Source organism: Mangifera indica, chromosome 1, assembly GCF_011075055.1.
Source record: "Mangifera indica cultivar Alphonso chromosome 1, CATAS_Mindica_2.1, whole genome shotgun sequence".
NCBI lineage: Eukaryota > Viridiplantae > Streptophyta > Magnoliopsida > Sapindales > Anacardiaceae > Mangifera > Mangifera indica.
The window spans coordinates 23,080,729-23,098,014 of NC_058137.1; the positions used below are offsets into that span (position 1 = coordinate 23,080,729).

General features: G+C 30.5%; 2 protein-coding genes across 4 annotated transcripts; one reads left to right on the forward strand and one right to left on the reverse strand.

Moving 5' to 3' along the window:
- The first annotated feature begins 968 nt into the window (after positions 1-968).
- On the forward strand, positions 969-3,916 carry LOC123209138 (caffeic acid 3-O-methyltransferase). The gene is made up of 3 exons (XM_044626972.1): positions 969-1,457; positions 2,454-2,829; positions 3,474-3,916. Exons 1-3 carry the CDS (start codon positions 1,036-1,038, stop codon positions 3,774-3,776), a joined length of 1,101 nt encoding a protein of 366 aa, XP_044482907.1. The 5' UTR covers positions 969-1,035; the 3' UTR covers positions 3,777-3,916.
- Positions 3,917-5,165: 1,249 nt separating this feature from the next.
- LOC123220193 lies at positions 5,166-11,127 on the reverse strand. 3 transcript variants are annotated; one of them, XM_044642257.1, is made up of 5 exons: positions 10,548-11,127; positions 8,388-9,805; positions 7,075-7,263; positions 6,283-6,460; positions 5,166-6,178 (listed from the first exon to the last, which is right to left on the reverse strand). In XM_044642257.1, the coding sequence occupies exons 1-5, from the start codon at positions 10,879-10,881 to the stop codon at positions 5,436-5,438; spliced, it is 2,862 nt and encodes a 953-aa protein (XP_044498192.1). In that variant the 5' UTR covers positions 10,882-11,127; the 3' UTR covers positions 5,166-5,435. The 3 variants fall into 3 exon arrangements, with proteins under 3 accessions (XP_044498192.1, XP_044498201.1, XP_044498183.1); XM_044642266.1 differs by having other exon boundaries at positions 5,166-6,199; positions 8,388-9,694; positions 10,548-11,122; XM_044642248.1 differs by having other exon boundaries at positions 5,166-6,199; positions 10,548-11,118.
- Between the last annotated feature and the right edge of the window lie 6,159 nt (positions 11,128-17,286).

A 17,286-nucleotide genomic window follows, 5' to 3' on the forward strand; every position in this document is an offset into this window, starting at 1 on the left:
TGCACCTGTTTTCCGTGTTGCCTAGCCTTGATTCGCATTCCCGACTAACTCTTCAACATCGACAAACGCTCCGTCATCAACTTCCACTGTTTGTCCATTGCTGTGTAGCCGTAAAGCTTTGTCAACCTTTACTAATGTATTTCATGTATCAATTGAATATCCGCTTTTGTCCACCGACGCTCCACCGTTCAATGAGTTGCCATCGTCGTTGTCAATTACTGATTGTTGCTTTGTTTTTCTACTCTAAAAACACTGCGCTCACACTTTGACTTTTGGTTTTCTTGAGAAATGTCAGACAAAAGAGCAAATTTTTTTCTTTGTTTTGTTTCACTAGGTCAACACTCTTGCCACGTGAACCACTCAAGCACCCCCCCCCCCCCCCCTAACTTTTCAAAATATTATTTTTAATCTTTGATTTTTTTTTTTACTGCTAGTAAATTACTTATATACCCTTCAACAGTTTAAGTTAGCTAACAGATTTCGAACTTCTAAAAAGAAACTTGTTCTCTGAATTTTTAAGATGCGTCTTCGAGTTGATATCATCCCAAGTAGAAAAAGCCAAAAAGGTACATACATTTGTCAAAATTATTTTGGACTCCCCTTATGGAAAAGGTGATGCCATGAAAACGTAAGAATGAGAAACAATGAAAGGGGTTAAATGGGTGGGGCCAAGTTTTAGGTGGTGGATCTCAACTGAAGGGATAGTTTGGTAAAAACTGCAAAATACTTAAACTCTATTCCCAAAAACGTTTGAGTTCCAGATTTATTTATATTAAAATAAAATAAAAATTTTAAAATATTTAATATAATAATTATTAAATTTAAAATTTTATTTATTTAATATGACACATTGGTATATTTAAAAAAAAAAAAAAAAAAACTTTTAGGTGGTGGGCACCTGTAAATGGGACCAACACTAACGTTTGGTGAAACCAAAACCCCATCATATATACCAGTGTCTTGTCCAAACATTTCTCAAAAATCCTCTTCCATTATCTTCATTTCTTCTCCATTTTCAACCATTTCGCTTCAACAATGGGTTCCACAGGAGAAACTCAGATTACCCCAGTCCAAGTCTCAGATGAAGAAGAAGCTAATCACTTTGCCATGCAACTAACCAGCGCTTCAGTTCTACCCATGGTTCTCAAAGCCGCCATTGAACTTGACCTTCTGGAGATCATTAAAAAAGCAGGCCCTGGAGCTTTTGTTTCTCCAAACGACATCGCATCTCAGCTCCCCACAAAGAACCCAGATGCCCCCACCATGCTTGATCGCATTTTGCGCCTCCTCGCCAGCTACTCTGTTCTTACTTGCTCTCTGCGTAATCTTCCTGATGGAAAAGTTGAGAGGCTTTATGGCCTTGGAAAAGTCTGTAAATTTCTTACCAGAAATGAGGATGGCGTCAGTCTCGGTGATCTTTCTCTCATGAATCAAGATAAAATTTTGATGGAGAGCTGGTGAGTTGTCTCCTATAATTCCTTTCCACATCCTCTTTATTTTTTTCATTTGTCCTCATTCAATTGTCTTATAGTACCTAGTGTAAATTATATGTCATGTTCATCATTCATTGTATTTTTATTTTACATTTGGTTTTCATGAAATATTTATCAAACTACTCAATTTGAATCCAATTAAATTTGAGTTAAAATTATCTTATTTTGGGTTCAATTAATAAAAAAAATAATATTATGTATATAATTTTATATATAAACAACAACTTATTATTATATATTAAATAATTACAAATTACAAATAAACTAATACTTAATTATATAATAATATATTATTATTTATATATATAAATTATATACATAATTTTATTAATTAAAAAATAATAATATTTCACCAATGCATTTGATCAATAAAACAACTCAACTTTCCTTCTGGAACCAGAACTTTGGGTGATCCAAATCAGAACATGACGAAAAGGTTTGAATAATTAAATTTTACTAAGAAAATATGTCATCATGTACATGACTTCTCTTCTCTTATGAAGTGAGTTCAAGATTTATAATAGTATTATTATTGAGTATTAGGTTACTTTGTCGACAGCCAAACCAACCAAATATTCTATAGTTTAGGCAGACCCAGACCCACATATTTCTTTCCATAAAGCAAACCATTACGTAGGATTGTGGTCAGCTTTTGATAGAGTTTTTATTTTCAAGGTTTTTGTAAAGGTAATAAAAATTCTAATTTAGATTTTTTATTTAAAAATTTTAATACTCCCTCAATTTTATTAACTCTAATTTTTTTAGCTTAAGGCCGGGTTCTTGATTCTTGTGAGCACCCACCAACCGCACTAAAATATTTGGAATTGGATAATGTCCATTATTATGCTCTTCTTGAATAAGAAAGCACAAAGAAATTGCTATTATTGCTCTTAAAAAATTATTAATTGTTTTACTCATTACTGAAAATACTTTTGCAAAATGGTTAAATTATTTTTCTAGGTACTTCTTGAAAGATGCTGTGCTTGAAGGTGGAATTCCATTTAACAAGGCCTATGGGATGACAGCATTTGAGTATCATGGCAAAGATCCCAGATTCAACAAGATCTTTAACAATGGAATGTCTTCACATTCGACAATCACCATGAAGAAAATTCTTGAGACTTACAGAGGCTTCGAGGGTCTCAATTCTTTGGTTGATGTTGGTGGCGGAATTGGAGCCACACTCCACATGATTATCTCCAAATACCCTTTCATTAAAGGCATCAACTTTGATTTGCCTCATGTTATTGACGATGCTCCATCTTTGCCTGGCATCGAGCACGTTGGTGGAGACATGTTTGTTAGTGTACCAAAAGGAGACGCCATTTTCATGAAGGTGAGTTTGATCTTTACTAGGGTTGGATCCTATCTAAGTCGGCTTGATTTTGAAAGTCAATTCTATTTGATTCAGTTAAATTTAAATTTGAGATGAATCCAAACCAAAATATTTTGTTCATTTTAGAAACTGAGCTAAACTCAAGTTAGAAGGTGTTCAGTTTAATTTAGCTTAAGTTTGATTTGAATTTATAGCTCCAATCAATAATTCAATTTTTTTGCTCGATTCGGGTTAAATTCGTGGTTTGTATTAGCATAAATTTATAGTTCGAATTGATGATTCAAATTCGTGGCTCAGTTAAGTTCGAATAAATGATTTTTAATATTATTTGAATAAAACGATCTCGTTTTATTAATGAGCCATAAATTTGAACTACCAACTTGAGCCAAACCAAACCACAAATTCGAACCATTGATTTAAACTATAAATTTGAGCTAAGCTTAAATTGAACCGAACCAAATAATTTTTTATTCAAACCAAATTTAAATCACTCATAATATTAGCTCAACAAACTCGAATTAAACTTGAGTTAGACTATTTTTCATTTAAACCGAACTGCCTAAGAGATATTAGGGCTCAGTCCGATTTATATCCACCCTTCCAGATCAATTACAGGGACATCTAACATATCTTTGATCTTGCAGTGGATATGTCACGATTGGAGCGATGAACACTGCTTGAAGTTCTTGAAGAACTGCTATGGAGCACTTCCAGATAATGGGAAAGTGATTGTTTGCGAATGTATTCTTCCAGTGATGCCAGATCCAAGTCTTTCATCAAAGGTGACTATTCACATAGACTGTATAATGTTGGCTCATAATCCAGGAGGAAAAGAGAGGACTGAACAAGAATTCAAGGCCTTGGCTAAAGATTCAGGCTTCCAAGGATTCCAAGTGGTTTGCTCTGCTTTCAACACTCACATTATGGAATTTATTAAGAGTGTTTGAAACTTTTTCCTTGAGTGCATACTGCTTTTGACTTCTAAATTGTCATGGTGTTTGGAAAGTGGCTTTCCCCCACTGTATGTATTTCTTCCGGTATAAAAAAAAAATTATAATAAAGAAAATTGTGATTTTGCTTGCCTGTATAAAATTATTCTGCAGCCAAAATCTAATAATGTTAAATGAATGAGGGGGGCACACAGTGTTATGATAGATAAGCAATGTTATTTATATATATTTTTAATACACAAATACGTAAATATATAAATATATCATCATATGATTAAATATTATTATATCATTAATTTAAAATTATTTAATTATACGATAATATATCTATATGTGTATATATTTGTATATTAAAAATATATATACGTAATTTTATTGTTTCAAAAAAGAAACCCAGGTTTTTTTTTTGTAAATCTCTATTTTAAGAGGTACTATAAATAAAAAAAGGTCAAAAATATCATTTTAATATATAAATGTGTATATATTATGTGTTATTATATGAGTAATTGATTTTAAATTAAAAATAAAATAATACCTGATCGTATACTGTTATATATAAATATATATATAAATATAATTATATACTAACATAATATGGCTCTTTAATGAATGAATGTCACTAGTTTCTTTATCATTCCCATTAATGAACTGGTTTGTGAACTGTTGGGCATAGTTCTCTTGTGGTCAAATGTAGTCAGGAAAATGTTCTTATAATGTTAAATGAAATGAGGCCACATTAAACAATCAATTTACGAAATTATATTCAAATTTACGTAATTATATTTAAAATGATACTACATAAACTTATAGTAAATACTGATTTAAATATTAATAATTATATATTAATTTATTTTTAATTTAAAATTATTTTATTATATAATGATAAATCATTATTAATAGTAGACGTTTTATTCATGGGATAAAAAAATTACTCTTAAATTACTTTATTTGATTAATATGTAATAAAATATTTTACTAATATTTTATTATTAATAGTAATATAATAAATAAAATAAAAAATAATTTAATTAACACTTTTTACCAATTAAAGTAATCTTAATTTTATTATAATTATATCTTCATTTATTAATTTTTTAAAAATAAAAATAATCTTATTTTTAATTAATATAATAAATAACATAAAAAATATTTTAGAATAATTAAATTTAAAAATATTTAAGTAAAAAATAATATATTAATATTTTTTTATTACTTTTAATCAAATATAATAATTATTTATACTAACCTATTTTTATTTCAAAAAAAATTATTTTCAAAATAATTTTCTAATTTTAGTAATAAAACATTTTTCAAACCAAACAACCTCCTACAATTTTATTGTTATATTTATAGAAACCAAAATATTGAGTTTTAAGGCTAATTGTGTAAAAAAGAAAAAAAACTGAATTTTATAGGGATTAAGTTGATAATATGATCAAGTAGCTCCATTTATATGTTCAATTGTCTATAAAAAGTCTACTTAAGGCCACACACTTTTATGTTCAGTTATCACAAGTGATAGTCGTAAGTTCAGAACCAGAACTAGTATGCAAGAGACACACAGAGCAGTAGATTCAAGGAAAGCAAAGATCCTTTCTATACTTCTGATAGAGACTTGACCCTTGAAGTAGTAGTAACCAATGTCCACTGCAGGCTTCAACAATTCTGCCCTGGCAACTCTTCCTTCGACACATGTTCCCAATCCGATGATGAACTATCATAAGGAGAACCAGGAAGTTGATTTCCCAACCTGTCCGTCCTGTGAACGTGGATCACAGGATCATCCTTAACATGTAGACAGAACTCCGTTGTTAACTTGTCTTCAACATGGCTAGAAAAGTTATGCAACGAGATAGGTTCCATATTCCTGTCCAAAACTTCATCCTCAGCTGGCTCATGCTTTTTCACTCCTGCAAAATCAAGATTGAAAGTTTGTGGGAGTACACCATCTGTATTTGCACAAACTGTATTATCAACACGGTTTTTGAGGATCTGGAATCTAGCCATGATGGAAGCCTCAGGATTATCATGAAGAATTGTTGGGCTCAAGACAGGCAAACCCCAGGATGACAGGTCAGGGGTTTGATCATCCTTAGCTGCAGGTGCCATTCTGTCATACTCATTCAGATCATAAGAAACTTGGGAGCTTGATAGCTTAGATGCATCTATAGCTGTTGTATTGTTTGCACTTTCCACTATGCATTTCAGAATATTAAATCTGGCCATGACATCATGAGGATGATCGCCTGTGGTTACAATCAGAGGTGCGGTAACAGGAACATCCTGAATTGAATCATCATTAACCTCAGGCTTCAATTCATCAGACATGTTTATATCAGGAGAAAAGGAACATGATATTTTCTCCACCCCTGCATTATTTTTTGATACTTCTGAAGCAACTGTAGTGTTTTCAGACAAATCTGGAACATGAGAATACAATATTAAATATAAAAGGTGAATGCTTAAAAAAGGTGGGAGAGGAGTTTTCACTTAAAACTTTAACCTTTCGATTTAAAAGACTTGCATTTCTCCATCTCAATCTTCATTTGATTAAAGCGAGCCTTATAATTGACAGAACACAATGCTGCTTCAGCCTCCAGCCACAGATTCTTATATAAGAGTATTTGTGGTTGTGCTTCTTCCTCTTCAGAAAAACTCTCACTAAGAATCTTCTTTATTGCCTGCAATCATATGATCCATGTCAAAGAAATTCATACCAAGTTTGGCTTAAAATTTTGATTTTAAAATGCATTACAAAATACAAACGGAAATTAAACTGAGATTTTAAAGATTCAGGAATGCATCTTTGTACAAATTACACAAAACTTTGCAGAACCTTTTGAACCATTTGATAAAGAAGCTTTGCAAAACCCTCCTTTTCTGGAAAATACAACAATTAACGGTATCACACCATTTTTTTTTTTTTTGGGAACATTTGATTAACCAAACACAATTTATTTACTCTGATTAGGTTATGTTCATTCTTTAATGACTCCTTATTTGGTTTGTTCTTTTCACTTAAACCATTTAAGAATAATATTTCCGAAAATTGAGAAAGAAACTTAAAAGTTTTGTTCCATTTCTATACAAACATTGGAGATTAATCTGAAAACAGCTACTGCAAGTATTTTTCTTATATTTTGAATCAAAAAGCAGCAAATTGCTTCGAAAAAAATGGTTGTTGAATAATACCAAATATATTCTTTTTTCAGAATCAATTTTCCTTGTATTTAGAATAATGATCAAGAATGATTGTTCATAAGACATGAAGAAGTTAAGCAAGTAAATAATATACCTGCGTCATGTTACGATCTTTCTCTCTATCTACAACATCCGTCGAAGAAGCAAAATTCCAAAGATTATCATCTAACTTATCAGATGCAATATAGTGCTTCCTTCCCTCCTGGGCATGCTGATAATGATGGCGATTCAGATCAGTAACAGCTGCTGCCCTGGTCACCTGAGGTTTACTCATGGTCACTCCCTGAAGGAAACATCATTCAGCTTAGGATACCACATTGAAAGCCTTAAGTACATAGAAAAGGTACAACAATTACATGCCCATTCACTTGCATAAACAAAATTAATCATTAGACTCATCACATCATCCAAACACACATCCATCTTACTTATATTGAACATTTATTAATAAACTGGAGGATTTTATAGATTTGAACACATCAGCAATAGGTCAAAGACGATTACTTTAGCAGTACCACTAAACCTAAAAGCTTGAACTTATAGAAAATGAGCAACCAATTGTATAGAACCATTATAAGAAAAAATTACAGCAACTATGATGATACAATGACTACCGAACTCACTTTAAAATTCTTTACTTGATGTGGAAAGAACACATCTAAGATTAACAATTATTATGATATATGCAAAATTTATGGAAAAGTACCAAATAGTATACTTAAGCATCACAGAACCAACAGCAAAAGGCATCAAATCTATATATGCATATGCTTACATAATTGCAAGAATATTAATTCAAGAATGGGTAATGTAGTTTCTCAAATTCCTGAAAATAACTATCAATAGGATCCCAAAGAAGTATCCTATTCAATTTTGTCCAAGAAAAAGGCTATAAGTCACAATCAAGAGTGTTTTTGGTCATTCAGCTTGATAAAATGGAACTTTCAGATCTCTGATATCTATCTGGTTTTCTAACTATTTTGAATGGGAGTCATCAGTTTATTTTGTTTCCCATTGCAAATAAATCTCTGCTCTAAGGTATGAAGAAAAATCTTAGTCACCTAGTTTACAAATAAGCTCTTGCAGGGATTCTAAAGCAGCGAAATTACCAGACCCGACAATTACAAAAATAAAAACATAAAAGGTGCATGGCAGTCTTTATTAAAAAGATAAAAGTTGGACCATTTTCCAGTTTTCTAATGACTTTAGCATAGGGTGAATGATTTATCTAGGTATATATGCTGCAGTCCCTGTGTGTGTCAATCAAGCTAATTTTTTTTAACCAGAGAAATAACAAAAGAAACAGAAACAATCCACTGAATGTGCAACCTGTACCCTGTTTTTTTCTTTTTTAAATACCAGAGGAGTAGTTTTCAAATGTAATAAATTTTAGCATGAAAAACATACCTTATGAAGCTTAGGCAACTCCCTGAGAAATTCAGAAGTTTTCTCTGGAAACAAAGATTCTTGTGATGGGACCACAGTTCCAAAATTTTTTAATATACATTTATCAAGGTTGTTGATCACATTCTTAAGGACAGAAAGTTCTTGGCTCTTCAATTCACATGCTTCATTTGAACAATAAGATAGAAGCAATTCTGATAGGTTCTGCATTGTATTAATCAATGTCTGGACACAAATCTTAGGAGCTAATTCTTTGCCACACATTTTACTAGGCTCAGAGGGGGCAGCTTCTACAGCAGGAGGTGAACTCAAGACATGCTCTGTAGCATGGAATGGCACATGTAATGAACAACCTTCTGAGAAATCACTAGTATTCATCCCAACATCTGCAACACCAGTGCCTGATTTGCACTTTCTTTCTGAAGTCAATTTACCTTCCTCAAGACTTTGTTGTGTGGAATGGAAAGGTTTCAAATTTAACCCATAGAATGACTTCTTGGAGAGAGCATATTCTTTTCTTGATTCTTCAATATCATCGGAAAGCTGAAACCCATGGCCATAGCTTGATTTCAGAGGGTAGGATCCTTCTTTCACATCACCAAGTGATCCAAATTCCTGAATTAACATTTTAGCAACAGAAATTCTTTCTGGAGAAGGCACTGGAAATTCACTTGGTTTCTGAAACTTTATAGTGTTATTGGTTGGCCCAGTAAGATTGGAGCCACTGCATGCTTCTATTGTCTTTGTAAGTTGTGGAGGGGCAGACCCACAGGTTTCAAGTGCAGAATAATGAGAAATTGGAACTCCTTTCCAGCAGGGTGAATCCACAGCATGATTAAAATGATCTAAACTATCAGAAGAATTCTCAAAACAATTCAAGGATTCATTACCACTTGGACTACTATGAGTGACCTGAAGTCCAGAATTTGTCCTGAAGGGATCCTTAGTCACACTTATGTTGCTCAACAGCTTTTCTTTCTTTTCTGTGGATAATTCCAAAAAACTAAGATTATCCCCTTCTAGGTTACAGTTTCCTTTACTAGAATCCACATGAACTTTGCCTTCAAATAAATTACTATTTGCAGCAAAGTCCATAGTGAGATCAAGGCTGCCAATTCCTTGATTGTTAAATGAAGTTGTATTTGGTGCTCTAATGACAAGCCCAGGGGAAGATTTCCTGACTGATGTAATATCATTTGGATTAATAACTTTCTCATATGATGCCAGAGAATAGGTTTCAGGGAATACTGAACTGGGTCCAACATATGATTTGCTTGAATACTCAACAGGCATGAACTCGGTATTTTGCCCTGAGAAGGATTTATAATCAAATCCATCAATTTTACAAGATCCCAGTTTGTCAAAGCCAAGCATCTGAGATTTCTCTTCACACAGGTGTAGGACCTTGGGTGAATGTGCTACTGCATATATTTAAGAACAAACGAAAAATCAAAATACCCATTTTTACAATACAAAAGCTAATCCAGTTCTAGAAAATGCAATCACACAAGACCATAAAAAATTAAGAAACGGTGGCAAAAGAAAAAAAAAAACCCATTTTATGTACCAAACCCAATTGAGCTTCACACAAGTAGCTATGGCTTGATAATTGGCCATATAAGCATTCCTCTTACACTCAATTTTGAAGGATGAGCTCTCCCTACTGTCTGAGTAACAATTGGTATAAAAACAAACACCACACAAGCAGACGCTCCTTGCGGACAGGCTTGTGCAGAGATTTGCAAACTCATGAAACGACCTAGCAAGGTAAAAAGCCTACACATTTGCCACTTTAAAAAGACTGGTAGATTGTAGTGACCCAACTGGCTCCCAAATTGCTAAGCTCCCAGTCACCTAATGCTTAATGGTGACAGGTGGACATGGTCTCGAGATTTAAAAATTAATTTGAATTAAGGCAATCTAAAACATTGGTTTCGATAGCTAGGTGGATTATAGGAACCCGGTTGAGGCCTCATCACTAAACTACACATTTCCATTACAAAATGGTTTATAAAGGCGAGTTTTACTCAATACTTCAGAAATATAACAACAATTCAGACGCTAATCTTGTTACAGAAATCTCTATTCACACAATTAAATAGAACTAATAAAAATTTATAAACATCAAAACACAAAAAGCAAAGTACTAGTAAAAGAGACAACCTGCATCCATATGATCCTTGTGAACGGGAAAATCAGAGACGTTGATATCGTTTTTGGGATAATTCCAAGCGTTTGATCCGTCCCACAAGCTAGTCAAGGATTGAGTGTAGTCATCATAGGTGGGCGATATAAAAGAGGGATAATAAGGCTTGGCTTCGACAAAATTACTAGTTTTAATAGAGGAATCAAAAGACAAAGGGTGAGTATTAAGCCAATTCAAAGGTGGTTCACTCAAATCCACAAGGGGTTTCGATACAGAACGATCAACTGTGAAGGGTTGAGCTGAAGCAGATAAATTAGACGATGAGGAGAAAGAGGAACCAAAACCCATCATCAGATCAATTTTAGATAAACCCCACAAATAAAACCTTAAGATAAGTGATTCGATGGAGAAGAATGACACCAAATCTACAACAAAGAGTTGGCACAAGCACAAACTCAGGTTTTGCCTTTTCTTCGGTTTGCTTTAGGGATAAGCGTGCAAACTATTTTCATCTCAAGAACAAATACGGCACTTAGAACCCGCAAAATTTAGGGGGATTTACATTTAATTACGATGTTTTAAGGATAATAATGATTAATTATCACTTGATTATGATAATTTTTAATGAAGGATAAATTAATATCTAGAGTGTATCATTAAATATCCATTTTGGTAATTAGAAATTTTAAATATGTATATCTTGGGAAATATAATCAAAGTTTAGAAAGAGATTTTTTTGATAATTTGTTTGGAAAGAGATTTAAAGGCCAAATGACTATTTCTCACCTAAGGTTGAGTGTAAACATAATTTTTCATATATTAATTATCAAAAATTTAAATATTTATTTTTATATTAAATTTTACTGTTTCTATCAGAGGTAAAATTATCATTTAAAAAAAAAAGTTTAAACTAAAAATTTATTACATTTTTACACTTAAGTTTAAAAACTAATAACGTCATCTCCACCAAAAGTTTAAAAAACTTAGATTTCCCCTTAGGGTTTCTATAGTAGCTGTCGACAACGACAATGACGTTCTCCCTCGTTCCAGGCTTCTCTCTCAGCCGTGGTCTATTTCCGATCTTCTCCTCTTATCAATAGTGTGACAAAAAGATCGAGATCTAGGCTTCTTCATTGTGCAACAAAGAGATCTCGATCTTTTTGTCGTATCGTTGTGTGACGAAGAGATCTCAATCTCTTCGTTGCATGATAACGTGACAAAGAAACTCAGATCTCGATCTCTTCGTTGTACCATAGGTAAAGAGAGAAGATGGTCCAAAATGGATCGCGACTAAGAGAGAAGTCGGGAGGAAGGGAGAACACTGTCGTTTCTAGTTGTCAACATCTATCGCAAAAATCTAAGAGGTAATGTCAGTTTTTCTAAGTTTTGGTGGGGTTGACTTGCTAGTTTTTGAACCTAAGAGATGAAAATGTGATAAATTTTTAGTTTTTAAAATATTCTTTTTAAATAACAATTTTACCTCTGATAATAATAGTAAAATTTAACAGAATGGTAAATATTTAGATTTTTGATAGTTAACGAGTGAAAAATTATGTTTATACTAAACCTTGGGTGGGAAATAGTCATTTGGCCATACTTGATTGAGCTTAAAAGACACAATTCTTATGAATTTCAGTTGGTTCAATAAGCATGACTTTATTGGGTTTTGTTGATTTTAAACATAGTTATCAATACCTTTTGATATACGATATATAATATATATCTTATAATATAATATATATTACTGATACGGATAAATACATTTTAAATAAAATAATGATATAATAAATCTTAAATTTCTAATGATGTTTGTAATATTTTTTAAAATGATAACATATTATTTTTTTGGTATTTATATTTATATTTTATTTTTAAAAAATTATATCATATGATACGATACTCGATACATGTTTCAAAAAATTAGGTTTTCAAAACATGATACGATATGCAATTTGATTATCATAGTTTCAAGCCCGAATGCAAATGAAAACATCATGTTGGATTGGATTTGATCCGAACTGATTTAGTTTGATTTTAAGTTCAAATTGAACGAGTCAAATATTTAACTCATTTCATAAATGATTCAAGTTCAAGCCATTTTGAATATTCGAATTCACTCTAACTTAAATTTGAATCCAAAATTACATTATCTTTTTATTCGAGTTTAGTCTTAGCTTGTTGATCTTGAGTCAAATCTCTTCAATTTAAGTCTCAAACAAAAGCTTTATTTAAATTTAAACTTGAACCGAATCAAACCCTAAACATTTGAAACTTGACACAAGTGTGCTTTATTCACTAATTAAACTTATTATATAATTTTCAAGGTTATCTTTAGTTTCCTATTCTGTTCTTTTATCCTCATCTTCAATTTTATGGGAGGATATCATTTTATAATAAAATTATATGTATAAATAATAATATATTATTATATGATTTGATATTGATTTATTTTTAATTTTTAATCATCTAATTACATAGTAACATAATGTTATTTATACATAAAGTTGTATATATAATACTACTTATAATTTTAATAGAAAGAAAATTCTTTCTTTCTTCCATACTTCAAAGTTTTTATAATTGAAGTGGTAAAAAAAAACAATAAAGTATGAGATAAAATCAATTAATATCATTGTCACTTATTATAAATTAATTAATTTGTTTATGGCATCACAACATTGAAGCTTTTAACAAAAAAAAGAGTAATATTATATATATAAATTTATTTATATAATCTGATAAGATAATATCTAATTGAGTGAATTTAAAATTAAAAAATATATATAAATAAATCCCCGTCTTTCATTTGAAAATGATTTTGTTTTTTTTGATGAAAAGTTTAGAGAGATTTTCTTTTACTTTACTATATGTCAATATTTATATTTTAAACCTCTCTTAAAATTTTCTATTTCATTCACAAACATTGAGAACTTTACTTCTGCTAGACCGCTCCTTCAAAGACGAATAAATTACATCAAATAGATAAAATTCTTGATCTAGTGACTGATCTTACAATTATTACGTCTGATAAATAAAAAATTTAATTTTAAAATATCATCAAAAAAAAATTTAAATTTATATCTTCTTATATGTAAAACCCTTTAATTGTTTCTCAGGTAAACCTTTGGGGGCAAGCTATACTAATTCTTGCCACATTCAAACCAATAAGAATTGGGGAGGAAGAAGGAGATGGAAGGCTTTCTTGCAAAAACCAGATAGGTCCATTTGCATTAGTAAATTTAACTCCATTTGCTTAGTGTTGGTGCGATAGAAAAAGAAGCGGGCCTGGTTAACATTTATGAATGTATTTTTTTTCCAATTATGAATTAAAAAAAAAAAAAACCTAAACACGGTAACAATTACAGAGCCACTCACCACCACAAAAATAAATAAATAAATAAATAAACTATAATTCATTAATGTGGAAAACAGTTTCACATAGCCCGGAAATTTAGAGATTTTTGCTTATACAATAAAAATTGAACAAGAATCGGATGAATTATAATAACATGTATAGTTTTAAAATCAGAAATAAACGATAAAAGAAGAGGAATCTAGAAACGAGGCAGTTGATGAAGAAGTAAAACGAAGATTTCTGAGACGTAAAACCTGCTCCGTAACGCTTGCCAGCACCGCCGTGTATTCTTCCAGGAGCTCCGCCATTGTTGCCACTTTTATCATCTTCTCCAAGACGAATCCTAAAAGCCCTTCAAATTCAAAGGTGGCGCCTAATGTATAACCAAACTGTGGAGTTTGTTACGTTTCGAAATGTTTGGCGAAAGTTGAAAAGTACAGCCAAATTTATAAGCCACTTGGATTGACCACTTTCTTCTAGTCTTTTATAATTTAAGTTCATACAAGATTAGGATAAAAGATTCGGCGTGAAATTATCCGTAACAACAACAGTAATGATGATACCAAATTTATACCGTTCGATTCCATGTGATTTAAAAAATTTTTAAATCAAATTAAAAAGACATTTAAAAATTATTCAAAAAAAATTAAATTAAAAAACACTGTTTCGATTATTCTTTGATTCAATTATAAAAATAATTCACTTAAAAATATATAGTATTTAATAAATAATAATTGATTTATAGTTTTCTTGAATATAAAATAAATATTATATATATATAAATTGTTTAAATTTTTAAATCAATATTATTTGATAATAATTTTTAATATGTAATTAACTGTTTCATGCATAAAAAGATAAAATTATTCTATTTCTTACAACATAATTATTATAAATTAAATTATTTTAACACAAATTTATTGGCCATTTGTCAATCAAATCCTATTAATTATATAAGCCTCAAGTAAAAATCTTGGTAATTTAACAAAAAAGATTTTTTTAATACTAATTCATATATTAACGATGATGTGTTATTATGTAATTAAAGATAATTTTATTTTTAATTTAATTACATGATGATACTCATAATTAATATACAAATTAATATTTATTATTAATACACATAATTTTATTATTGGTTTGCTTAAGTTGCTAACTTTGTATTGTGGTATTAATTTAAGTCAAATGATCATTATCCACCCCAATTTTGATGAAAAAATAATATCACCTTTTAGGTTTAAAAAGTTTATTTTTCACCCATCATTTAAGTACAAAGTAGTAATAATGATGAAAAGTTAATGATGTAACATGAAAATCGAAAAAGAAATAATATGTTTTGGAAAGTGAGAATGGTGAGAATGAAATTGAAGAGGAAGAGAAGGAAATTGAGGAAAATAATGGTATTGGGATTTCATAAAAGGAGTAGAGTGTGTGGAAGAAGTGGCAATGGGGTTTCTAAAAAGGAGGATAGGATGCATAATCAGAAATTAGATGAGGATGCATAAGTGTTTTTTGTGGAGGAAGATGGCAATGGGGTTTCTAAGAATAAAAAAGAGTTTGGTGATGTAACAAGTCTAGTGAAAAAAAGACAAATGGTGGCAAGAAAATAAATTATAATGAGTATGGAGTAGATCAGGAAGAAGAATGTGTTTTGGGAAAGAAGAAAAGGGGTAAGAGGTCAAATTAGATATGTCAAGTGGGTTAGATTGGTCCGCGACATAACTCAAACTCTCTTATTTTAATACGACCTGTGGGGACACAATTTGTTATTGTAATAGGTTATATCAGGCTTACAGGTCTTAGAATAAATCCTATAAGTTAATCCAAAAAAATTATTAAAAAATTATAAATTAAAATATTACAGTTTGATAGAGTAACCCATTAAAGACCTAATATGATATAACTTGCTAAAATATGAGTTAGCCCAATCTATAAGACCTGTACTATAGTAGGCATTGACCAACATAATGGGTCAAACCAAGGCTGATATAACATGATTGACCCGTTGACATCTCTAAATTAGATAGTTATGTAAAAAAAGATAAAATTGATAACAAACCATTAGAAAAAAAGAGAGTTAATGTAACACAATCCAAATTAACAGGAAAGAGAGACAAAAAGAAGGTTAGGGAGTAGATCGATTTATATATTTTAGAAACATTTTTAATACAAGGCGTCAAGGAATTTTTTAAATTATTTTTCTATTCTTTTACGATTAAGTTTGCCTCATGAAATTGGATGATGGGTGATAAACAAAATTTTCAAACCTATATGGTAGAAAATTAACTCATGGAAGTTTGGGTGGGCCATAGTTATTCTATCTATTAATTTAATATTAAAATATAATAATCTTTATTAGGTGGTTTGGCATGAATTGATTGAATCGCTTTAGAAGTCTTCATTGCTCGTAGAGGTTTCGTGGAGTATGCACATTCTCTCTTGCAGCTTAAACATAGCCACGCCATCTCCGCTGTCATTCATGTACAGTAACCTTGACCCTGTAACATTATCTTTTTTACTTTTTAATTTAAAGTTATCTTATATGGGGACATGTTATTCTTTCTGTATATAACCCTATTCAAAAAATTCATATGATTGGCAAATATCATTACTCACATAACATACTATACCATACCATATATATGTTATGGAATCTCAAGAGTGCACCATGAAAAAATTTGGTAAATACACACTCCGATTTAATCTCAATTGAAAGCATTTTCTGTTGTGTTGTTGATCAATGTTTTTAAAATCGAACCAGTGATCGAATCGATTGTTTCACTGGTTCATGGTTTGACCAACTCAATCGAAGAATCGATCGGTTTAGTTTATTATCAAATTATAATGAATAGATTTTGCATAAAAATTTATAAAAAATAAAATCAATCAAAATATTTATACCTATGAGAATTAGAACATATTGTTTTTAAGGAGTAATAATTATTCATTTGATTTCAATAAAACAATTGAAATTAAAAAATTTTCAATCTTATGATACAGAAAAAAAATATAATTCTGTAAATTATTGTCTATAGAAAACATTTTAATGGATATGAGATAATTTTTTTTGCTTTTTATTTTATTTTTTCTTATAAACCTTTAAAAATTTATCCAATCTAATAAAAAAATAATCAAATTACTCAAATATAATTAAAATTCAAAATTTTGGTCAAACTTGATCAAATCCAGTTTTTGATCGGTTCAATTGGTCAAACCTAGTTTTGACTGAATTAATTAAAAAAACATATTTTCATATCAACTAAACCAGATTTGTAGCTGATTCTTGATTCAACCGATCAGTCCAATCCGATTTTAAAGTCATTGTTGCTGATAACATTTTAAACTCAATCATCTTTTGACAAAATTTATGAAGTTGAAAATATGCATTTTGATATTACATC